The 24,519-nt window shown below is 42.0% G+C and overlaps 1 protein-coding gene across 5 annotated transcripts in view; it reads right to left on the bottom strand.

Annotated features, from left to right (window-relative positions):
• The window catches only part of robo1 (roundabout, axon guidance receptor, homolog 1 (Drosophila)), a 269,624-nt gene that overhangs the window by 5,564 nt on the left and 239,541 nt on the right, over positions 1 to 24,519 (bottom strand). For 4 of the 5 annotated variants that reach the window (XM_058413415.1, XM_058413416.1, XM_058413417.1 and 1 more), the window contains 13 exons: positions 23,190 to 23,424; positions 21,688 to 21,809; positions 18,840 to 19,011; positions 15,172 to 15,375; positions 12,464 to 12,490; positions 11,311 to 11,353; positions 9,163 to 9,317; positions 6,490 to 6,810; positions 4,865 to 4,993; positions 3,087 to 3,222; positions 2,733 to 2,969; positions 2,169 to 2,647; positions 1,929 to 2,084 (listed from right to left, as the gene is read on the bottom strand). In XM_058413415.1, coding sequence (XP_058269398.1) covers positions 1,929 to 2,084; positions 2,169 to 2,647; positions 2,733 to 2,969; positions 3,087 to 3,222; positions 4,865 to 4,993; positions 6,490 to 6,810; positions 9,163 to 9,317; positions 11,311 to 11,353; positions 12,464 to 12,490; positions 15,172 to 15,375; positions 18,840 to 19,011; positions 21,688 to 21,809; positions 23,190 to 23,424 — 2,416 coding nt within the window. The remainder of the gene's footprint in view (positions 1 to 1,928; positions 2,085 to 2,168; positions 2,648 to 2,732; positions 2,970 to 3,086; positions 3,223 to 4,864; positions 4,994 to 6,489; positions 6,811 to 9,162; positions 9,318 to 11,310; positions 11,354 to 12,463; positions 12,491 to 15,171; positions 15,376 to 18,839; positions 19,012 to 21,687; positions 21,810 to 23,189; positions 23,425 to 24,519) is intronic. The other variant, XM_058413419.1, reaches the window with a different exon arrangement.

The raw sequence follows: 24,519 nt of genomic DNA, 5'->3' as shown, positions 1-24,519 counted from the left end.
CAAAACAGTGTGTTACATCACTGATCCCACCACGAACATAACTACTGTTCTAACAAAGCACACACTCCTCATGACACCTGCACTCAATGCACTGCATACAAAATCATTATTACAGTGATCATGGTTAGGGTGTAATGGATCAAATTCCATTTGAAGATAAGTGTGTGTTGTGTGTGAGAGAGAGTGTGAGTATATAGGTATGAGTGTGTGTTTATGTATATGAGTGAGTGTGTGTGTGCTGAAGAATAAAGTGGCCTCATGCAGGGGAACTTCAAGAGCAGGAGATAATAAGCTTGGTCTTGCTCAAAGCCCTGAGCAAACAAGAACAAAATTAACAGAAGGGTGTGTGTGTCTGAGCCTGAGTGTATAATACATCAGTAAGTTGGGAACTCTCATTATTTTTAGAGCCTACATTTGATTTATGTGCTGTTTTTAAGGCTTATTGCTCGTTATTAAAAACAAAACAAGTCACAAAACATCTGATGCTCTGTTTAGTTGCTAATGCGAGTACGTTTAAAGGTTATGTATAAAGGTTAGCATGTAATTTATACCAAAAATGCTTCAATTTATTATTATTAATTCTGTGAAATGGAGCAAAGTCACAACAAAGAGTTGATTAAATTCCTGTAACAGCATGTCTAGAAGTGTGGAAAAGTAGTGTTAGGATTTTGGGATCAGTGATGTTCAGTTTACACTGTAACTTGTTCCATGATGTAGCGTAGTTTCTGTATTTTTTTTACTCCACATATATCTTTTCTTTTCTAGTTGCATTTAATGATACGGAACATCCACAAATCAGTTTCTATAGAAACGACACCCTATCCGAATGAGCACATTAATCTAACCAAAACAGATGCTATTGGACCTTCGGTCAGACTTGCTGTTTTGGAAAATGAAGCTACACCTTCTGTCCAATCAGAAGAGAGAATTAAGCTTTGGGTCAGCGGTGTATGCACACGGTCTTCCCTCTGTAATATGGATCACTGGTGGAATTAATGCACCGAAGACACGGCTGCGGCATGACGAGGCCCTTCAACCATTCACAGCCAAGAAATAGAGACGGGAAAGGAGAAAAGATGAGTGGGAAAGAAGGGGGAGGTGATGGAGGGAAGAAGGGATGAAGAGATTACAGCAGAGGGAGGATGGAGGAGGGGAGAGGAGGAGGAGGAGTAGCTGATCTGAGACATCAGGCCAGGGTCTGTGTGTGTCTGATATTAAATCTCCATGTCAACACACAAGGACAAGTGACTCAATGATGAAGCCCAGCAGCTGGCTGTGTGTGTGTGTGCGCGGCACACATTGCGCACACACACAATGACCTTTCTGATGGCCCCAGAGAAGAGGCAGATGAAACCCAGCCAGCAGATTGCGCGAATGCCCAGTGTTTACCTCACTGCAGGGCATGGGGTCTGTGTGTGTGTGTAGTCGGATGGGAGGGGTGTATGGGGGCACTCGAAGGTAAGCAGCACCACCTGGGGCAGTTTTATTAGCGTGGGAGGAAGGAAGGCATCCCTAAGGATGGTGCAGGAGTTTGTATCTGCCTCAGGAGACAGTCACTCGTCTTGCTCTTTCTGGACTAATGTGGATGGATGCTCCATTATTGTATCGTAGAGTGTGTGTGTGTGTGTGTGTGTGTGTGTTCGTGTGTGATTTCACCGGTCTTTGTAACCACTTGTGGTCAAATGCAAACCGTAAAAGAACGTGTACTTTTCATGGTTGCTCGTTAAACCAGGTTGCTCATCATTATCAATGTTAGTATCTTGATAAGTACCAAAAAAACAGACTCTGTGAAGGAGAAAAATGGCCTCCACTAATGATATGCTCACAGGTCGATCTCACACCTTTAAAACCAAAGATTCCTGACTTAAATCATACCTCGAGCTTTGCTCTCATTTCCTGCTAAATTACTATTGCTTATGAACACTTACCATCTGTGTAAGCCTCTCTTCGCTGGTAGTGTCCAGCTGCTTGCTGTTTCTGTTTCTTTGGAGGTCTTTTCTGCACCACAGCTGCACTCATATTACTATCTGTAGAAAAGGGACTTGCTGGGCGATGGCCTGAAGGCAGGTTCTGGTATTTCCGTGCTGCAAATTAGGCAAAGTCATGAATAAATGGAATATCTTGCTACTTTCATGATACTACAGAATAATCAAGTATATTTCCCTCACCTCCTGGCCCGGTGTAGTGCGAGTGCGGTAGCCCTTTCCCAGAATGTTTTGCGACCCGGAGGCCGGCGTACTCGGCGGCGGCGGCCACGGCCTGTGCAAAGTCGGCATCAGTGAAGAAGGATCCGTCGGACGAGCTGATGACACTGGAGCGCCCAGATGACCCGCTGTCTTCCTCAGACGCCGAGCCCCAGCCGTTGATCATGGAACCGGTGACTGAGCTGTCAAGCTCACACGTGCTGGATGCCGGGGTCTGATCCAGTCCTCGCAACATCAGCCTGGGATGTGCGCCGTGCTGATGCGCGGGGACGAGTGCGTGAGGGTATCTCTGATGGACCAGCGGTACCTCTGCGTCCGTCTCGTCTGCTTCTTCTTCGTCTTCCAGACCGTCCGTGTCCAGACCCAGGGGACCAGAGATGTAGCCATACGTGTGAGATGGCGATACAGGTCGTGGTGGAGGAGGAGGGCTGACTAACTGCCGCCTGGGGGAATGACAAACAACAGCTTAACATAAAAATGATCATAAAAAAGACAGTAGTAGCAAGTATTCATCAAATTCATTCTCACCTGCGTTCATGGAGGTTCTCTGGATTCTCCATGAGCATGGGCTGCATCTCTTCATGTGGGGACGGTGTGAGGGTGGCAGTGGACTGGTGGCTGTAGGATACAGCGGCAGGAGAGGACGCCGTGCCTCGAACCGGAGGAGTAGGGCCTCGTTCCAGATCTGCTTCCTCTTCCTCCAACTCATCGGGCTGTAAGTACATGCGGGACGGAGGGACGGGGCACTGGAGCTCAGCCTCGTAGCTGAACAACACATCACAGGGAGGCTTTTATTTCCTTAACAACAGTCAAGAGATTGTATAGCATTTGTGTGTGTGTGTGTGTGTGTGTGTGTATATGTGGTGTTTCTATAAACCCCACCTGTCATCCATCGAAATGCCGTAGTCCTGACAAGGTGGTGGGCTGATGGGTGGAGGAGGCAGCAGATCAGCCCAGTTCATTGCGTTCTGCTTGGGCACTTTAGCAGTTCGCCCCCCTTTTTTCTGCCCCTGACTTCCTGTTTTGACAAACCCAGAACACACGCGTTACACATGCGTAGCCTCCCATCAGCGCTATCCATATCCATCTCATAGCAAAAGTCGTAAATCATTTTCAGGCAAATTAAAACACATTACTAACTGCAGGCTCGTTTTTTTTCTACCCTCTCTCTCTCTATCCCCCCGGAGCTTGATGTGCGTATGACAATTTTACACTCCGACACTAATGGCAGCACCTCAATAATTTATACAGTGTAAAACGCACAAGCACATTATCCCTCTATTTGTAATTAACGCCCGCTGCTCCAAAAAAAGAAGCCATTTTTCAAACCTAATACTCTCCGTGGCCTGGTGTTAGACGCAGGAAGAGAGAAAAGAAGAAAAAGAAACGCATTAGAGCCCAATTAACAACAAAGCATTAGGATTCAGAGCCAATGAGCTGTGAGGCCTCCGTACACCGCGAGTCTTTGCTTTAATTACCTGAAGCACAGATACAATATAAAAATAGATAGGAACTCATTATCCTGGCAGCCTTACCGCCCGCTGAAGAATGGCCGCCATTTGTCCTTGTCGCACAACAAACACCCATTCTCTGACAACATTATCCCCCCGTTTTTATGAACGTGGATGAAAGTCAGAGTAATTAATGACTTCGAGAGAGGAGGGAAAAACCCCAAAACGAGGCATGTGACGGAGCGCAATCTGGCCTGTGAGGTCCCGAGGGACGATGAGATTAGCATCCAAGCTTAAACAGGTAACAGAGATGCTACTGATCTGCACATGCACACCTGATAGAGGGAGGAGGGAAAAAAAAAAAAAAAACACATACAAGCCACCATAACCTTATTCATTTTCTTCTGACCTCAATGCTTTTCTTTTGTCTCCTGGAATTCATAAAGCGTCCAGGAAAAGCAATTTCAAGGTGTCGAGTGCTGAATATGATTTATTACTGCCAAGATGCCGTGTTTGAAACCAGGCTGAAATGTAATAATAATAGAAAGACTAATAATTACAAACCTGCTAGACGGATCACTCGAAGCTTTCTAATATTCGCTCCTGAAATGATTAACGTCTCTGCGTAACTCAGACGTTGTATTTAAAACCGTATATGTAACGAACGTTAGATACCAATGTACATCAAAATATGGGAGGCAGAAATGTAAGAAAAAACACACCATGATACTTAACATTTCTACGATACATGATTAGGCATCACATAATACTAACTAACTGCCAGTTTGATGATACTTTTATTTAATTAGGAATAATAATCTAATTAGACAGACATTATTATAAAAATATAGACAAAATATATACAAACGACTATATTACATCAGCATATTGACCAGAAAGTATCTACAATCCCTTTTACTCCATTTTTATTCCCTTCTGAGGACATGGAAGGGTTTCAGCAAAACACAAGTCTAGCTAGATAACTAAACTAAACACACTCATGGACAAACTGTACAAGGAAGTTCAAGCAAAACCAACACACAGTATATGCTGATGACTACACAGATCTGTTATTACAGACCAGAATGCATCATCTGCATGGTCCTGGTTTGCCCAAATGAGCCTATATAAAAGCAACCCAAAGCTGTAAAATAAAACCTCTGTGGAGTTCTCCCTGAGCTGTACCAGTAATGTAAATAAGATTCTTACCGGACGTGCTGCTGCCTCGGTCAGAGCTGCTGTAGGAGCCGGCGTTGGGATTGGGATTGGGATCAGGTGCTTGGTTATACGGGATGGTGGCTGGCATGGTGCTGTCTCCACTTCGGTGGTGGTCTGAGGCTTCGTATGAAGCAGAACATGATTAGTGTCTGTGTTTAGTTTATATGCATAGATTTCGCTCCATCGGAATGACTTCACAAACTGTTTGCATGCATCCTGAAGTCATCCAACTACAAGTCAACCAAGACATGTGTACCATGTATACCAAGGCATGTGGCTTTTTTTTGGCCAAAAGTAAAAATTTAACAGCTTGGTTTTAAAAAAAAACCGAGAAAATACGTCTACGCACAACTGTGAGGTGACACTTCCCTTGATCGGCAGTCAGGTGGAAAGACCAGATCTCAGACTCGCTTCAATTTGTTTAATTCACACTGAGTTTGGTTTGTAGGTACATTTATGGATGTTATCATCACTATTGAGGCTGTGCTCAAGGTTGTGACTACTGTACATAGAGTACACTGATCAGGCATAACATTATCACCACTACCAGGTGATGTGAATAAGACTGATAATCTCCTCATCATGGCACCTGTTAGTGGGTGGGATATATTAGGCAGCAAGTGAACATTTAGTCCTCAAAGTTGATGTGTTAGAAGCAGGAAAAATAGACAAGCGTAAGGATTTGAGCGAGTTTGACAAAGGGCCAAATTGTGATGGCTAGACCACTGGATCAGAGCATCTCCAAAACTGCAGTTCTTGTGGGGGTGTTCCCAGTCTACAGTGGTCAGTATCTATCAAAAGTATCCTTCAAGTCCTGTAAATCCTTGGAGGCCCCACCTCGCAACTTACAGGAATTAAAGGATCTGCTGCTAACATCTTGGTGCCTGATACCACAGCACACTTTCAGGGATCTAGTGGAGTCCATGCCTCGACAGGTCAGGGCTGTTTTGGCAACAAAAGGTGGAGCAACGCAATATTAGGCCAGTGGTCATAATGTTATGTCTGATCAGTGTATGTGCAAATATTAGGTTATAAGGTGACAGAAAAATCACAGTGCATGCTGTTAGCCCCATGCAAAACACATCACCACCACAGGTTTGTTCAAACGTACATAATGAACCATCGTACCAAGAGCTGTAAAAACACTAGGTTGAATTCTGCCACTGCGTATAGAGGGTAATCTTAACGCCATGACTACACTGTTGGAAAGACAAATGATACCCCAGAGCCAATTCATATGTTCACGAGCGTAAAAAACGAAGAGGAAGCGTAAAAGCCGAGCATGTAACGAGAGGGAAAAAAAGGTACAAGGTGGAAAAAAAGTGTGACTGGCAGGAAATGAAGATGTTTGAAAGAATGAAGAATGTTTAAAAAAAAAAAGATGGTCTTGACACAGAACGTCAAAAAAAAGATAATGGGAAAGTGACTCATTGTGAATAAAGCAGTTAGTGCTCGAGTGCACAGATCAATCACAGATAATGAAGCTCTGGACTGACAGCATGAAGGCCTTTCAGGGAGGTCGGGTGTCTCCCTTAAATCATTCCCTAATCCGACATCCCCACCCACCCCCTCCACCACCGACCGTTTACGCCCCTACGCCACTTCACCAAACTCACCCTTGTTCAGCTTGTTCTGCTCCATGATGCTGTACTGCACTTCCTGTTTCTGAGGTGTCCCCTTCCAGCTCTGTTTCTCGTTGAGGTCGGCACTGCCCATGTGATTGGAGCCCATGCTGGACTGAATGAGCTGGGTGGTGGCGTAAGGCGTGGGTTGGCCTGCAGGTCCCACCAACCTCCCATCCTTCAGGTTGGGGCTGTTGAACGTTTTCATCTCGTTGATCTTGTTGGAGAGGTCAACATCTCCGTAGAGGGATGAGTCTGGAGCCAGGAGGTTGCTGGGTTTGCTGTCCATCTGACTGTAGTTAGCGATGCAGTCGGCTGGATGAACGGAGAGGGGATTGCAACTTAGGATACCAAAGTCTACTCAGGTGCTAGCTTAGCGTGGCGTCGCGACTAGCATGAAATTTGGTCTAACTCTTTATTAATAAGAAATATATTTGGAATTATGAGTGTTTTATTCTTCCAGACTTTATGTAATGCACTCAAGGGATCGATTTAAGACTGGTGTATCCGGTATGTGATGTTTACACCATCCAGACCTTTAGACAGAAGATTTAAATGATCTTAAATAATCACTACAGTCACTGTAAGAGCTCATAACTTTGGTTGGTTCAGATCTTAAAATTCTTAGCTACTTCATGTTTACAGTTCAGACTGCTTTAGTTAGGGAGAATATTTCAGAACTTCCCCCAGATCCTCCAAACCATCACACAACACATAAGATTTCAAAACTTCATCTCTGCTATATAATTCTTTTCATCGCGGCTCTTTAGCTTATCCACTTCCTCATAAGCCGAGGCAAACCCGCTATCTGAAGCTGCGCCTTTCTGAAGGAGACAGCTCTTCTCATCAAGCCGCATGGTGCATCCCGTCCAAAATCAAAACCTTCCGGAAAGGAGCGGCTCTGTTTAAAAAAAAAAAGAAAAAAAAAAAGGCTTTTTGACAGATCCAATTTTCCCCTCACTCATAAAATATTCAAATCCTGCCCGGGATCAGAGATTGGAGCTCGGCGGTAAACAGCATGTCTTTCGGATCCTCTCGTTTCTGTCAGGACGAGGGATTCTGTGTGAAAAAGAAAGTAGATCCTTGCGAGAACGAGGCCTACTGTACCGAGTGTCCTTTCGGGAGCTGTGATGTCTCAGAGCCAGTTAATTTTCTAAAGGTTTTAGTGCTTGAGGTGCGCCAGGCGAGAGGCTGGCAAGCTTTCACGCTGTCATGCTGTGAGTGGCCATGGCATTTATCCTTCCTCCCTTTTAAAAAAGGTGATTCGGATAAAAGCTCGAGTTAGCAGTAAAACACACACCTCATAAAAGGAGCGGATTAGGCGTGCAGTGAAGCGCTTTCGGCTTTAAACGCTCGGACTCGGTGGAAACGCAGGCCGCTGAGCGGTGTGCTTATGCATGTGGCACAAACAGAGGAATGTTCCAGCATCACATCACCAACATTTGTTACCGCTGTGGAGCATTAGAGTTTCAGTTCACACCGGAAACTAAAAAATGTATTTATTTATTTTATTTAAATCCACACCAGCTTTGTGAAGTGAAGCTTAAGCTCTACAACTGGTTAAATCACACACTTCTGTGTGCTGTTAAACTTCAAATATTCAATATAAAATATCATATAGGAGCCTGTAAAGATAATCTTCTTCGACATGACGGCATTAACGTACAAGCTTTGCAATCGAATAAAAATTGGTTAGCTAATACAAAGACTGGTAGGAATAAAGAACAAGAAAGATCATAGTACTTTTTATCCGTTTATAGCTACATCATGTTAATAACATTGTGAAACATTTACCTGTAACAGTGCATACGAAGGAAGTGTTTTATTCCTCTTATACTACAGCAAATACAACCACTTCTTTATTATAAACCAGACCTCATATTTTCCATCGGTTTATTTCACAATGTTCTGGAACTTTCTCACTTACATTATAGCAGCTTCTCTCACCAGCTTCTCCCTTTCCTCCTCACTCTGGAGGTTAAGACACAAAACTCCTAGCTTGTTATGTTAAAGAGAGAGCGTAAACTCCACTGCACTGAAGACTTCATTCTAACCAAACCGATTCATCAAGACTGAATCGAATCGATGAATCAATTCCAAATGAATCAGTAGTAAATCGAATCGTGTCAATAGTACTGATCATGATGCTGACAGGAAGAGGGTGAGTCACACCCCTGTTATAACATGACTGCAGTTATGGCACAGTACTTTAGTACATCAGTACTTCAGAACCTGAACACAGACTTCCCAGGTTTCCCCTTTCGCTATTTTCTCTATTGCTGATGCCTGTTAAAAAAAATCACCTGGAAGGGATCCATCATTCTTTCTGCACACTCTGCCTTTTTATATAACAGATTTTTCCTCCATCTCCATGCCTCTGACGTACAGTAGGTCCACACACACACACACACACACACAATCTCTCTCTCTCTCTTTGACCTCTGCAACTGCTCCCTGTTTCCTAAATAATGAAGCACTTAGGGGGAATTGCATTTAGACACTACAAGAACAGTATGGAAATCAGCTAGCAAATTTGATTAGCTGGCAGTGCAGACCCCATAAGGGCCCGGCCAGGGCTACCTTTTATTCTCCATCTAAAACAGCCCTGCTTTAACCTTCAACACACACACACACACACACACAGGTTCCTGGTCAGCGCTGACTCACCAGGGCGGCTGTAGGTGGCCAGGTTGCTGTCGCTGTTGCCGTTGCTGGCGGTGCAGCAGTTGATACTGCAGTCATTCTGGTTGGAGCAGTTGTTCGGCCACGTATCCGCCAGCCAGGGCTGCGTGGCTGAGTCGCTAATGTTCAACAAACCAGGTCTATACACACACACACACACACACACACACACACACACACACAACCAACAAACTGTTAGAGCCATCAAAGGTCATATTAACATATTAATATGCATAATGTGCTTACAAAGTCAGGAAAATGTGATATTATCCTGAGCAAACATGAGGCAGTAGAGAGGGGATAATAATAATAATAATAATAATAATAACATAAATGTTGCTTAACGTGGATTTATTCCTAATGAACAAGACAGAGGTAAGTGTGGGGAAGAGAAAGTTTCCTGAGATGATATGAGGATAATATACACTAAAACAAACATGCTGTATCCTTGGTTTTTCATTGACCCCATTGTGCATAGGGTAATTAAAAATTCCTGCTAAAACACAGCATGTTTAGGGAATACTCATCAGGAAATGCAAATCTTCCCAGTCGGAATTATGGCAAAAAAATTCCACAATATTTACACGTATCATCATATATAATTGACACGAGGTTTAGCTATCAAATAATTACGACATTCTAGCATGTCATTATATCACAACGTTCATAACGTACTGTTCAGCCTCATTTCTAGTGTTTGACAGCGAATAAAAACAGAGGCTCGACGACAGCGAGTCACAGGATCTGACAACAAATGACTCGCTACTTAAAAAGAGAAGGACTCGTACAAGGTCAAGCGTGAAGACGAGTAACGAAACCGTGAGCAAGAAAAAGCTTTCAACACCAGAACTTGAAAGTCAACGCTCAGCGCTGTGAAATCTCTGACTCTGGGTTAAACGTCCTACGTCCTCCTGTCCTAACTGCCCCTAGCTTGTATTTCACTACAGCAAGTCGCTAGCAGGTACCGCTCACCTAGTCCTGCTTCACCACAGAACTGTTACATATTTCAAGTAAAAGATCACCTCGAGATATTTGACTCCAGACAAAAGGGAAACGCCCACGAGGACTCGGCGATGAGAAACAACAAGCCTGTGTTTGTTACAGAGTTTTTATATCTCTGTTTCTGTTTTTTTTTTTCTTACTGTATGGTAAACATTGAGGACCGAGGAAATTCTTCTCAATTCTTACATTAACACACAAGAGCAATATGGAGGTTGGAAGAGATGCGCTTTTGTCCCTGATTTCTTCTTGTTTTGCTCTATGAGACCCTCCATTTTCATAAAAACAGAGCGCTTTATAAACCCAAGATTGCCCCCTTGTGCCCTACATGTGCAATTACACTGTATTGACTTTTCATACTTAGATATTAGCCCCTTAATTTGTCAGAACCTTCTTTCACATTTTTTCTTTTTACCAGTATATGAACAACCGAATGATGTTCAGGCTGTGAATCTGATCTAAAACGAGTCTGTTGGCTTTCAGTGTGTTTTAGATGTGTGTTTTTCCCTCTGTTGGAGAACCTTACACAGAATTTCACTTGAAGATGAAATTTGAGCTGCTTTTAAGATGAACAAGCACTCAGAGCATCTCAGAGAGCAGAAATGGTTATGATATCAACATTTACTTTGTAGATACAAAAATTTGTGTGGGAAAAAATTGCCATTTTTGTTTATTTGAAACTTTTCTATGAATATATGAACCCCTAGTAGGCTAAATTACAGAAATCCTTCTGAAACACTACAAATTCTTCAAGTACTGAGTGTCTACCTTATTATGAGCTTCATATTAACCTCCACTGTGGAGTGAAGCTTTCCATCCACATTCTTCTGTTTTATTCCTTTATTCATGAACACTGACGGATCACTTTTACACTATGATGGAATGTTTCTACTCTCAAGGGCGTGGTCTGTTCCAGGATGACCCCGCCCCCTTATCCACAGCAGTGCTTTGCAATGCTTTTAATTTTGGAGCACTATTCTCCACCATCATCATCATCATCATCAAACTTTCTAGTACATTCCTCTCCAGACCCTTGTAGAATCGCCTCAGAAACCCAAAACCTTATGTTATTGATTTTCTTTTCCTTTAATTTGTCACCCTTTAATTTGCATAAAATGAAAGATTAGGACTCACCTGCCAGCACTGCTCACAGCTTCTCCTCCTCTTTGATAGGAAACTGCAAAAGAAGGGAAAAAAGGAAGGAATTGATAAGAAATGATGAAGCAGATTTGCAGATGAAACCCTGGCAGGAACGAGACAAATTTGTGGACTGGACTAGCAAGCAAATTAAACGTCTTTGTGTTGCCAGAAGCCTGAGTCACTCCCGGCTTGGTGTGTCTGTGTACGCTGTGGTACTTTAGGCTGCATCATCCACTCCATTAAAGATAAAGCATTAACTTCTCACAACATCTCACACTCCATGCGTCTCGTTTTCCCGAGTTCAGACATGGAGCTGGATCTCAGTTCACTCAGATAACCTCCTGTCCTGCAGCAGACACTTTTCAGCCTGTAATCCTGCACTGTTTAGCGCCGATACGGTACATTTTCAGATCTGTGAATACGATTCAATAACGTGGTGGTTAGTGTTGGCAGCTGAGTGTTTGGCAACGTTCCACTATCAGAACCTGATGTTTCACTTAAAGCTTGGCAGAGCGTCTCTGATCGCAATCGAGATCCATTTCCATTCACGCAGAAAAAGGTTCACTCCAATCAGTCTCCTTTTCCTTCTCTTTTTTCCTTTTTTTGGCACTCGAAGCCGTGCAGACGTCAATGGGAGGTTGATTAGCGTGAATTGAAACCACCTCAAACAGCGAGAGGAAGAGCACGAGAGGAAAGAAAAGCGGGTCCTGTTCTTCAGGCCACTCTGGCTCCTTGACGTTTTGGTCTAATTGGGGCCGCGAGAGCTCTGCCGTCACCTCATCAGAGCCGAAACGGACTATCTCCGATCCGTTCTCGTCTGTGTTTAACAGCTTTCTTTAGCGGACCATGTCGTCCTTTTTTAACCAGATTTGGAGGGACTTGCTGGATTCCTGAAGCCTTTTGATGGCTGTGTGAAAAGCTCCAGACTAGTGCACTCTTTCTTGTAAGGAGAAAGAGATGTATTTTTAACCACTGAGCTGGACCGCTGTCTCTTGAAGTCCTGTGTGATTCCTCTGTCTGGAGTCTGAGCGAGGAGAACTAGCACATGTGAGCTAGCACATCAGTGAAACTCAGAATCTATGCCAAATCAAGTCTTTAACAGCCGGAGCTCTTAGAGTATAGAAGGTAGAACGTATTAAACATGTACCTGTAGGTGTGAAGGTGAACGATGGCACTGCAGATCCCACCCGGAGGTCGGAAGAACATGAAAGAAGAGGAGATGGAAAAAGTGGCGTTATTTGAGGCAGCATGTAGAAAACCAGGCTTAATACAAACGCTACAGATAAAGATCTCACTTCCCGGTGAAGGAGACTTCAGCCTCGGGTTAAAACGATGAATAATTACCATCCTTTTAAAATGTATTACAGCCAGCAGAGATTTATCTCCATTGTAACTATCAGCATCGCTCGATAACTTTTATATACATTATGCAAATTTTATATGACAGATCTGATTGGTCAGCTTTACGGCAACACTGTGAGAGTGTAAACCGGCCATTATAATATCAAAAGGACTGGCGTTTTTTTGACGCTTTCAGACGTGACAATGTGTCATATTGCCATATCGTCTTCCACCTTCCACCTTCTCTAATCCTCCGTATTTATGGTCTGCCTTTATGCCGAGCTTTGGCCTTTAAATGTCACCTATTTTTTCTTCCCCATTTGTCCGTCCGTCTGTTGGAAATCCCAGCGTACAAAGAGATCAGCGTAAGAGATGTGACTTTTTTTTGATGCTGTTATCATATGTATTTATCTGTTCTGAGGTAAACAGGAGAGGCGAGATGAGACGGCCTGCCTTCCCTATGTCCTAGAGCGTCTAAACTGCTGCAATGACAAATAAATAAATGTGTCTGGGTGAATGTCAGGTCTGTGATGACAGGTCTGGGAAGTACAGCCTTCCATGTTGCATATAAGCAGAGAAATAACTCCTCGCTCCTGAATCTATCTCCGCACAGAGAGGCGACTCGTCTCTGGTACTCAGTTACTTCAGTTCAAAGAAGGAAGCTCGCAGCCTTTGCACATGCAACTGGGAATTCCAGCGAGAGCTAGCTATAAGAGACTTTCCATACCAGAACCTGACTTTCAATCTCCGTCTTAACCTCAGATGCGAGATCAGACTTGCTTGTGGATTCCTGAGCTCAGCTGCTTTAACACGAAAGTGTGTTTAATGAAGTGTTAACAAAATATTTCTATCATATTAAAGAACCAGCAATTTTCAGCCAAGACATGTCGGCTATCCAGTGGTTACATCTTACACAAATCATCCTGACTACTGATGGATCAGAAGGTTGAGTTCAAACATCTTTACTTCATAAGTAAAGTAACACATCAGTGGATGGCATAGATATTTTCTTTTTGTTGGTCCCGATAACAACATGCCTATTAATAATAAGTGGCTGCTTCGGTACACAACAGAGCTCATAGCTCCGCCCACTTGTTTCTATTGGCTCAAAGGTCAGAGGCTTGTTCATTCACAGCTTTGTTTGGTGCAATATCGTAAACATATTATTAAAAGTAAACGCATGTCTTTCATGTCCAGCATCCTTTTCCCTGTCAGTGAATTGGGTTTTCTGATGGCAGCTTGATGAGTTTCTGTATGCATTTGTGAAAATTCATTTATTTATTTCATTTTAAAATTGTAACTATTAAGAAACCAATGCAGCAAACATCAACTGCCAAACTTTATTTCAGAAAAATTCAGGAAATATTTATGGTCTGGTGTAAAGAAAATTCATCCCAATAACACTGTTTAAAATCAGCTGGAATTGAAAGGACTAAACATCTCTCTGAACTTCAAAAGCTGCATCCTTTTCCCCGCCGTGGTGTTCGTGTTCGTAAGGTTGAGCGTATGTCAACCTTCAGATTGCGTGAACGCTAATGCCAATGAATAGGTAGAGACTCGCGTCTCTTTTTCAGCACAGCCTTCCATCCTGCCAATACGCATTCCATTAGCTGAACGGCCTTCAGAGTGTGTGTGCTTGAAGCTCAGTGCCAACATCGTGGGGGAAAACTCCATTGTGCGAGCTCGTGAGTGCACGAACTCACCAGTGAAAGCGAGAGGTCTGAAAGAGCAATAACGCTTCATCAGATACCAAAAGATACGGGTACACTCTGTACCGCGAGTGAAAAGAGGTAACGCTAGGACATGAGAGGCGGTGAATATTACTCTTCACGCTTTTAACCACTTTTGATATATAATAGAAATATTTACACGCTAGGAGGTTAAAGAAGTCAGTCCTGAGGCAGTGTCTGCATCAGACTTCAGCAGAAAGATGACTCGAATTGTGCTTTCACATTCAGTGCTCTAATGAGAAAGCAATTATTTGTGAATCGACTCAGGAAGTGAATCAAGCATGGGAAATGATTCACTCTGGTATAAAGAATGATTCATTGTGTGTTCTGTGTTCGGAGTTTCTGCAGCACTACGGCTCGGTGCTTTGGCTCAGATTGCACGATAGGAATAAACTAGTGATCTACAGGGAATCTTTTATTGAAGAAAAAAAGGGAAAAAAATCCCAAACGTTTTGTTTTGCTCTGATTCTGGATAATACCAGCAAAAGATTCAAGGCATTTAGTATTGAGCTTTTTGTTTTGGATGTGTGAGCTTATTGGTTAAAGTGTTGGACTACTGTTGTGTAGGAAAGCTGTGGGTTTGAACCCCAGGTCCATCAAGCTGCCATCGCTGGGCCCTTGAGCAAGGCCCTTAACCCTCAGTTGTATAAAATGAGATAAAATGTAAGTTGCTCTGGATAAGGGCGTTTACCAAATGCCAGAAATGTAAATGTTTGATTTTCCTTTTAAAGCAGTCTACATGTTCAGCGTGGATAAAACCAAGCTTCAAATCAGCTGCCTGTACCTTTGCGGATGCCGGCGTAGCTGGTGCTCAGGCCACTCCGTTTCTTGCGATGGCGGTACAACCAGATACTGAACACCATGAGGATGATCCAACATGCCGCACCGATCCCCGCGATGAAGGCCGGCTGCTTCACCACGTCCGAGATCTGCTGAGAGAGAGTGTCTTCTGTGTCCACGACGGACTGAATCATCTTCCCCGAGGAGTCTGGAGCCAAGACGCCACGAGAAACAAAGACACAGAGAACAAAAAAAATACAGTTTTCCATACAGTAAAAAAATTATGTTCAGAAATTCAAATCAATGCATTTAATTACAAACTTTAATTAGCTTCTAATTAATGTAAGAAGTTCAAGTTCTCTTGTTTGGATTGCTGGTCAAAAGATCAGGCTTTTTTTTTCTGTTATGAAGCATTAAAAAAAAAGGCTGGTAGGTCTGGAGAAACAGCAGACAACAAAGCGTCTGCTTCATCTGTCGTCTTCTCTCTCGCTCGCCACATAAAAGGAGCTTGGCCCATCCTCTCCTCCTCAGCACAAATTTCTTCTGGTTTTCTTTCTGTTTTGAGTCACTTTCATCATTTAAGAGACATTTTGTAGCTGGAGGCAAAAGCTTTACTTTTCTTCAAACCCCCAGCGCTCAAAGCGTCCTCGCACTTCCTCTTGTGTACACGTTTAATTCTTCTTGTCTTTCTTTCTCTGTGTGTGTGAGTTCAATCACATTTAAAAACCCGGAGATGGGATTCTCATTCCTACATGTTCGATTTGTATTAGTTTTGATCAGCTGCTTCAGTCAGACCGTATTTTCTTGTCATTTATTTGTTTCATGGGCTGATTTATAAATAAATTAGCTCGTAATTTTCTTTACATTTTTTTAAATTATATGTCTACAGGATTGAGTTTGGAGCAAAGAAAGAAAGGCTGCTCACGATTTCCTCTGAGTGTATAATATCCTCCAGTTTAAGCTGTCTGGCTTGAAGTGTCTCAGAGGAAGCATGCGCTAACCTTCACCCTCTCTGCTTGATTGGGGCTGGTCTCCATAAGGGCTGCATTTCAAATCAATCAACTCCCTGGTTCACTAGTCAGGGCACTGATCAAGGGGTCGGACATTTTAATTGCACCGTAAAACACTTCTGGTGCACTGAAAGGTTCATTACTTACTTAAAGTCCCTTAATGCACCACAAACACCAGGGAGCTATGTTCACTGTTCCCTTACTGGAAATCTGGACATCATATTTCTGGAAGTGTCTCAGCTCAAACAAAACAAAACGGCGGAAAACCCGGACTCTCAGGCGAACTGGTCAACAAATGTCATTAGCACAATAGTATTGTTGTAGCTCTCAAATGTTACATTATTTTTAGTTTTGGGATGTCTGCCTTCACATGCACATGAATGTAATATGGAGTTGTCCCGCCCTTTTCTATAACAGCTTCAACTCTTCTGGGAAGGCTTTCCACAAGGTTACGGAGTGTGTTTATGGAAATTTTTGACCATTCCTCTAGAAGCACATTTGTGAGGTCAGGCACTGATGTTGGACGAGAAGGTCTGGCTCACAGTCTCCGCTCTAATTTATCTCAAAGGTGTTCTATGGGGTTGAGGTCAGGACTCTGTGCAGGCCAGTCAAGTTCCTCCACACCAAACTCGCTCATCCATGTCTTTATGGACCTTGCTTTGGTCACTGGTGTGCAGTCATGTTGGAACAGGAAGGGGTCATCCCAAAACTGTTTCCACAACGTTGGGAGCATGAAATTGTCTAAAATGTCTTGGTATGCTAATGCATTAAGAGTTCCTTTCATTGTAACTAAGGGGCCGAGCCCAACCCCTGAAAAACAACACCTGAATACAATTTGGAGGGGTGTCCCAAAACTTTTGGCAATATAGTGTACCTAGGGGAATTAGAGAGCAGAATGAGACACACCCCAAGCGGGTCAAAATATCCGTCCCAGCCGTTATTCCCTGGTAAAATCTTTGGTTTAAAAGGCCGTCATGTCGTATCTTGATATTCCTTGGTGGGTGTGTTTGGAGCACCGTGAGGCGAGGTATGTTGGGGTTTGAAGTTGCTCAAACGCAGGAAAAACCACAGCATCTTTCTACAAAGTCGCTTCTCCTTCAACCTGACAGATCCTTCAAAGCACACGGCAATAAACCCTCCCCTCGACTGCACAGGTATGCGTCTGCGTCAGCCTCTTCCTTTTCTTCTTTCCCATTTTAAAGATGTGTTCATCAGTCCTGACAAGAACTTCCTCTTTATCTTCAAGCGTAAAAAATAAATGGTATTTTACTGTTTCACAGCAACTTTAATTCATTTAGCGTTAATAGAAGCAGATTAAACGCCGTCACTCAACAGCAGAGAAGATGAATTTTATTCATTTAGACACGTTCATAATGCTTAATGTTACAAAGGAAGCTGAAAAAATGGTTGGAAATGAATACAATGGGGCTGAACAGAAGACCTGCATGCGGAAAGATTTATGGAGAACAATTTATGAAGGATAATGATGTGAATTTGAAAGTTTTTAAGTTTAGTTCTTGGTAGAAAAGTGGCTGGAAAGATGAATATAAGAATATTTCTATTTAATCGACTAGATCTTAATCCACAATACCGTAACCCTGAATTACTCACAGTGAGATAATTGTAAGACGTTTTATATATATATATATATATATATATATATATATATATATATATATATATATATATATATATATATATATATATATATATTTATGTATATATTTTTCTCTATATATAAATAATAAATAAATAATGTTGATGTGTTGTAGTTGGTTATACTGTGTTGTGGAAAGCTTGTATAGTATTGTGTAGTGTGGTGTAGTGGGAGGTATGAGGGTGTGGTACGGTACTGTATAGTGTAGTGTGGAATGGTGTGGTATTGTGTGGTGCGATGTGATGAGAGTGTGGTACAGTATTGTATTGTGTGGTGTGTGGTGTGATGAGAGTGTGGTACAGTATTGTATTCTGTAGTGTGTTGTGGTGTGGTATGATATTGTGTGGTGTAGTAAGTGGTGTGGTGTGTAGTAGTTGTGTTGTGTAGTAGGTGGTGTTGTGTTTAGTAGTAGGTGGCGCTGTATTGTGTAGTAGGTGGTGTTGTGTTGTGTAGTAGTAGCTGGTGTTGTGTTGTGTAGTAACCTTCAGTGTTGTGTAGTATGTGGCGTTGTATTGTGTAGTAGGTGGTGTTGTGTTTAGTAGTAGGTGGCACTGTATTGTGTAGTAGGTGGCGTTGTGATGTGTAGTAGGTGGTGTGTTGTGTAGTAGGTGGTGTTGTATTGTGTAGTAGGTGGCGTTGTGATGTGTAGTAGTTGATGTGTTTAGTAGTAGCTGGCGTTGTGTTGTGTAGTAACCTTCAGTGTTGTGTAGTAGGTGGCGTTGTATTGTGTAGTAGGTGGTGTTGTGATGTGTAGTAGTTGATGTGTTTAGTAGTAGTTGGTGTTGTGATGTGTAGTAGGTGGCGCTGTGTTGTATGGTAGGTGGTGTTGTGTTGTGTAGTAGTTGATGTGTTTAGTAGTAGGTGGTGTTGTGATGTGTAGTAGGCAGTGTTGTGATGTGTAGTAGGTGGCGCTGTGTTGTATGGTAGGTGGTGTTGTGTTGTGTAGTAGGTGGCGTTGTGATGTATAGTAGGTGGTGTGGTGTTGTACAGTCTGTATGGTCTCACCCAGCTGGAAGTAGGTGATGTCACTCTTCACTCCCGGCCCGGCTCCGGTGCTGGCTGCCACCTCCACACCATACCGGATGCCCGGGACCAGACCCGAGATCACCACTGAGAAGGTGTTACCGTCCACGCTGCGGTTGACATGGTAACGGCTCTCGTTTCCCAAACACCAGATCTGAGTGAACAAAAGAGGCTTTCATGTTAATTCCTCAGTTCCAGCTTTACATCAACGAGTCACTCGAGAGAGTCCACTAATTTGGGGAAAGTGAGCATATCCATGACGGGTTACACTCCAAGCTGGACCTGAGGGTATGTTTAAAACTTGTTTGCCAGCCTGATGTATTTTTTAGCTTAACCTGCTGGTTGCTAAGGTTAACACTAGCTCCAGACAGTAGTGTACTAGCTAATAAGTGTTAAGCAGATAAAATGATAAATAGTGCGGTCAGTATAGCACCATGTGACTAAACAAACTAGTGTGCTAAATCGTATGTGTGTAATCCTATTAGTATTAGCATTTGAAAAACATTCCCATCATACAGAAAGATCTGTTTTGTGTGGATTTTTCTAGATAAATGAAATGAAAATGAAATGAAACAGCCTTTATTTGTCACATATACATTACAGCACAGTGAAATTCTTTCTTCGCATATCCCATCCTTGGAGGTTGGGGTCAGAGCGCAGGGTCAGCCATGATACGGCGCCCCTGGAGCAGAGAGGGTTAAGGGCCTTGCTCAAGGGCCCAACAGTGGCAACTTGGCAGTGCTGGGGCTTGAACCCCTGATCCTCCGGTCAACGACCCAGAGCCTTAACCACTTGAGCCACCACTGCCCCTCTATAAGTATAAGATAAGTACAACTGTAAGGTCAATTTGAGATGCTGCTCATGACAACAATCACGATGACTGACAGCTCGTAAGTGCTTAAAGCTCTGTGTATAAAATCGCTAGCGTGTTCGGATCTGACGTGCCACCTAGCGGATGGCGCATTCAATCCTCCAGATGTCCTTGTGTCTCCCAGGCGAGTGTGTAAACGATAAACAAACCTTCAGAACTAGTGCTCTGAATCACACTCTGCTAACAAACACTTTAGAACAAGATTACACTTTTTTTTCCCCCATTGTCCCACAGTGTTTTAAATCTTAAGTTCTGTAACCTTGGTGCCGTTCCCCGGGCTGAACGGGCTCGTAAAAGCCGAGGTCGATTGCTTTTCTGTGAATTAATTAAACATGTGCTTGTGTCAAACTCTGACTCATTAGCGCTGGCAATATAAAGCTACTCAGATCCTGCCATACTGCTCACTCCAACTGAATCAGACACGTCCACTCGACCCTGAGCTTTCACCACTCCAGTTTGTGAATCTGCCTCATCTAATAATCTGATCAACGCAAAGAGGGGGAAAAATGTAATAAAATAAAGCAGGAGCCTGATAGCGATAGAGCTTTGGCCTGCAGCTCCTTCAACCCCTTCACACACTAATCTTGTTTTGAGGGAGATTTCCTGCCCGTCTGTCTGCTCGTCTGCCCCTCTGTCTGTCTGACAGGATTGCTCAAAAAGCTTCAGCTGTCCCCGTGGGCTCTGGGAAAAACAATCAAACCCACAATCCTTCACTCTTGCTCTTTTAAAGCAGGTAGCAATCAGGGGAAGTGATTAAGCAGCGACTCGCTCGGTCTCGCCACATTTGACAAGCGTGAAATAACACGCGAGCACCCGAAAAAACTAGAGAGCCGGCCATTTGTAATGTAGTGTTAAATGACTGTACTGTGAGTGAAAAAAAAGCAAGAGAGAGAAATAAAAATACAAAGAAAATAAATAGCTGTAGCAAATATCCAAAGATACACTACATAAAAATAAATAATAAAATATAGAATTCATTATAGATAACAATGTACAATTTATATGCAAATTTTCTTGTATTTATTTATCATTAAAAAAATTGACACTACATTAAAAAATAGATATAATAACAATGCTCAAATTGTGGATGAGGTATTGTTTTTAAACAATAATTTTAATATATTTTATCATGATACATTAATATAATAACAAAATATAATAAATTTAATATAATGGATTATTCCAAAATACACACTTAAGGATGCACAAATATCAGTTAATAAAAAATAAATATTTAAAATAAATGAATATAAATGAAAGATGAAATTTAAAATAAATGAATATAAATGAAAGATGAAATAAAAAAATATTTGATTAATATTGGTACTTAATATATTCTAAATAAATATTATAGATGTACAGTATATTATAAAATATAGCTGATATTTTCAAATTATTCCTTATGTCTATTTTGCATTATTATTGCCAGATTTTATTACAATGCATCTATGTATATTATAAATACATATAATGATATGAAATGAATATATAGATAATGTATGATTTATTTATATAATTTTATATGTATCATTCACTTTTATTTATGAAGGATTTATTTTTTTTCCATTATATATTAAAATATTTACAACTTTTGCATATTTATTTTTATTACTATTAAAATGTTAGTAGTTTTTTAAAACTTTTTTTTGCAATATTTATCTGATAATATAATAATATAATCCTTTTTTTATTATTATTATTGTCATATCTCACATGCTTCACTGATCATGTTCCAGTGTGAATGATTTTAAATCATATTAAATCCAAACCCCTCCAGGTGTAATTTTCCTCCCTGACCATTGGGTGGCAGCACAACACAGCGGTTTCTCCTCCACCTCCACACTTCAGCCTCGGTTTAAACGTTCACCATGAGAGCCTGAGCGTTCAGTTAGCAGACTGTAAGTGTTTTCTCATCCTTTTTTATAGCCCTTTGTCTCCATTGTGTGTGTGTGTGCTCACCCTGTACTCATGGACCACTCCGTTACGCTCGTCCTCAGGAGGTGCTTGCCAGGAGAGCAGGATGGCGGTGCTGTTGTCTCTGCTTTGTGTGACAGTCACGCCTCCGGGTGCTGCGCTAGGGGCTAAAACAACACATCACATCACAACCCTACTAAACCTGATAAGACTTATTCAGAGTTCAGAATTATTCCTAGTCTATCTATGGGGTTTTTGAATTTTATTCTTCATTATAAAGATACTCCAAGACCTGCTTGCTCTTTCCAATCATCTCACTAAACAATACAAAGATGTTTAATATTAGAGAAGTGAAGCTACAAGGGTTTGGGGCAGGTTACTGAGTTCACAACACAGGTACAGGCTATAGATACGTCATGGTCATGTGACCTGCACAGACACGCCCCTTATTCATTTAGAAGGTGTTTGATTTCATCATCTTCACTTGTATTTATTTTTCAGAGCTTCCTTCTACAGTTCCTCCTTTGCAGTGTTTTGCTTAATGGGATAATTTAGGCTCCAAAAAACAACAAAAAAAAGGACAAATTAGTTTGCTTTTGGTTTTTGTTTCCCAACTCTAATCCCTGCTGTTGCAGTGCTTATGGTACAAAGAGCATGAGAGCAGACACACCCATCTAAAGCTCTAAAGTTGAATTTACATCAATGCTCTAAATATAAATAGAAAAAGAAGGTGCAAGAAAATAAGTCAAGTTGTGAGCTTTGTCTTTTGGCATATACTTCTTCTACCTTCCTGATTTAGGCCATGCCCCCTACCTGAATACATTATTTTGTGCCTTTTTTGTCATTTAGTTTGTGTTTATAGTCACAACAACACCTTTTGTACAAACCAGAGGCTAGAAACATCGAGCCAAAATAAAATAAATGAATGCACAAAGGGGAAAACTGTGTAAATGTACAGTGAAGCTTAGCTAAACTGATTCCTTTAATAAAAGCAAGGCACCACTATGGATATATATGTATATATAAATATATACGGTAAGAATCCAGTAAGAACAGTGAAGTATTTCAGGCTGTCCTGCTTACGCTGTGAATGTAAAACTGAGCGTGAATCCAGAAAACAGGTCTCTTATGGGCAGTTAAAACCTTAAGAGCAAACCCAGCTGCTTTCCTGAACCTTTTTTTCACTGTTCAGCTTTTTCACACAGACATTTCCCACTTGCTCACACACACACACACAGACATTTCCCACTTGCTCACACACACACACACACACACATAGAGCGAGTAAAACGAATCCATGTGGAATAAAGGGCCCACAGACGTCCACACCCGAGCATCAATTAGCGAGGCATGTGTTTGAGCATTTTGATACATTTCAATTTCCCCATCTGCCATTTGGCCGGTCTCACTCTCACGCTGCTGCTTCACGCGATTACGGCTCGGAGAGCTGAAGAGTGACTCAGATGTGTACGGCGGATTTAAGGATGTACGGTACGTGACACGCGTGATAGAAGTTTAACAGGCTGCTACAAAAGGGAAGTCCTCACCTTCCTCCAGAGTCTTGCCCACTTTGATGTCGCTGTCGGTTCCCTGGAACTCATTGAAGAAGGGTCGTATTTTGAACTCGTAGGTGGTGCCTTTGCGGAGCTGAGAGATCACGGCCGTGTACTCGGCTGGACTCCTGACCTCAAACACGGTCCAGTCGCTCCGCGTCTGCCCTGACTCGGACGACACACGGTACATCACCTTATAGCCCTGCATGTACTGGGACTGCTGCTCCACCTGCACACAAAACACAACACAGTCATGGTACAGCATGTCTATTCAAACATGTTACAGGATGTCTAATCAATCGTTACAGAATGTCTAATCAATCATGTTACAGCATGTCTAATCAACACTATTCCAGCATGTCTCTTCAACAATATTACAACATGTCTAATGTTACAGCATGTGTAATCAACGTTACACTATAGCTAATCAACACTATTACCGCATGTTGAATGTTAGCATGTCTAATCAACGTTACACTACAGCTAATCAACAACAATTCATAAATTCATTAGCTAGCTGCAGTAAAGCTCCAGTGTGTTATTCAGTCCATGTTTGGTTTCATGGAAATCCAATTAAATCTAATAAATCTAATCTGTAAAAGTTGTAGCTATCATAATGTAATAATGTAATGATAAGCTAGCTTCATGAGCACATTAATATAGATTAGATTAGGCAAAACAAAAGTGTGTAAGAAGTTGTTTTTAGTCAAATGTACACAAGAAGTGTTATTACATCATAAATCATAAAATATGATAAAAATATCAGATTTCAGTATGCAAATGTGTCTGGATTTCTTGGTGATGGTAAAAGTGCTGCGTTGCACAATTTGTTATTAAACAATGAAAAAATCTGCTTTTTGTGCCAAGGTCTTAGTGACTAGCATGCGGTGTGGGTGGTCGTCATTCCGTATTTGTGTCACTGCATTATAGCTGGAACTGACCGCTCTCATTATGGAAGCTCTGTGTTTGTGGTGTTGAGATGGCCAACCTTTCCGTAAAATACCGCCATGATCACACACCAGGGAAAGACATACTGTACGATAATACGGAGCGGGAAATTGTAAAGAAATGCAACGACGTGGAAACACTTGATCGTTTGAGGAAATTCTACACCACTTCCAAAATCAGAGTTTTTCCAGACGTCTGGTGGCCTGAAGCTATCTCCTAGAAGATAATCTCTTGTGCCTGTTTCTAGCAGGATCTCCAGCTCTCGGAGCTAACCACAAATGCAAGAACTCAGGAGAACAGAGCAGGAGCTTGTGGCTAGGACTCATGTCTTTCTGGGAAATCTGCAAATATTATGACCGAGTTTCTTGTAGGAACA

This window comes from Hemibagrus wyckioides, linkage group LG17 (assembly GCF_019097595.1).
Source record: "Hemibagrus wyckioides isolate EC202008001 linkage group LG17, SWU_Hwy_1.0, whole genome shotgun sequence".
Lineage (NCBI taxonomy): Eukaryota > Metazoa > Chordata > Actinopteri > Siluriformes > Bagridae > Hemibagrus > Hemibagrus wyckioides.
Note: the sequence above shows the minus strand (reverse complement) of the source record. Positions and strands in the feature narration are given on the sequence as shown.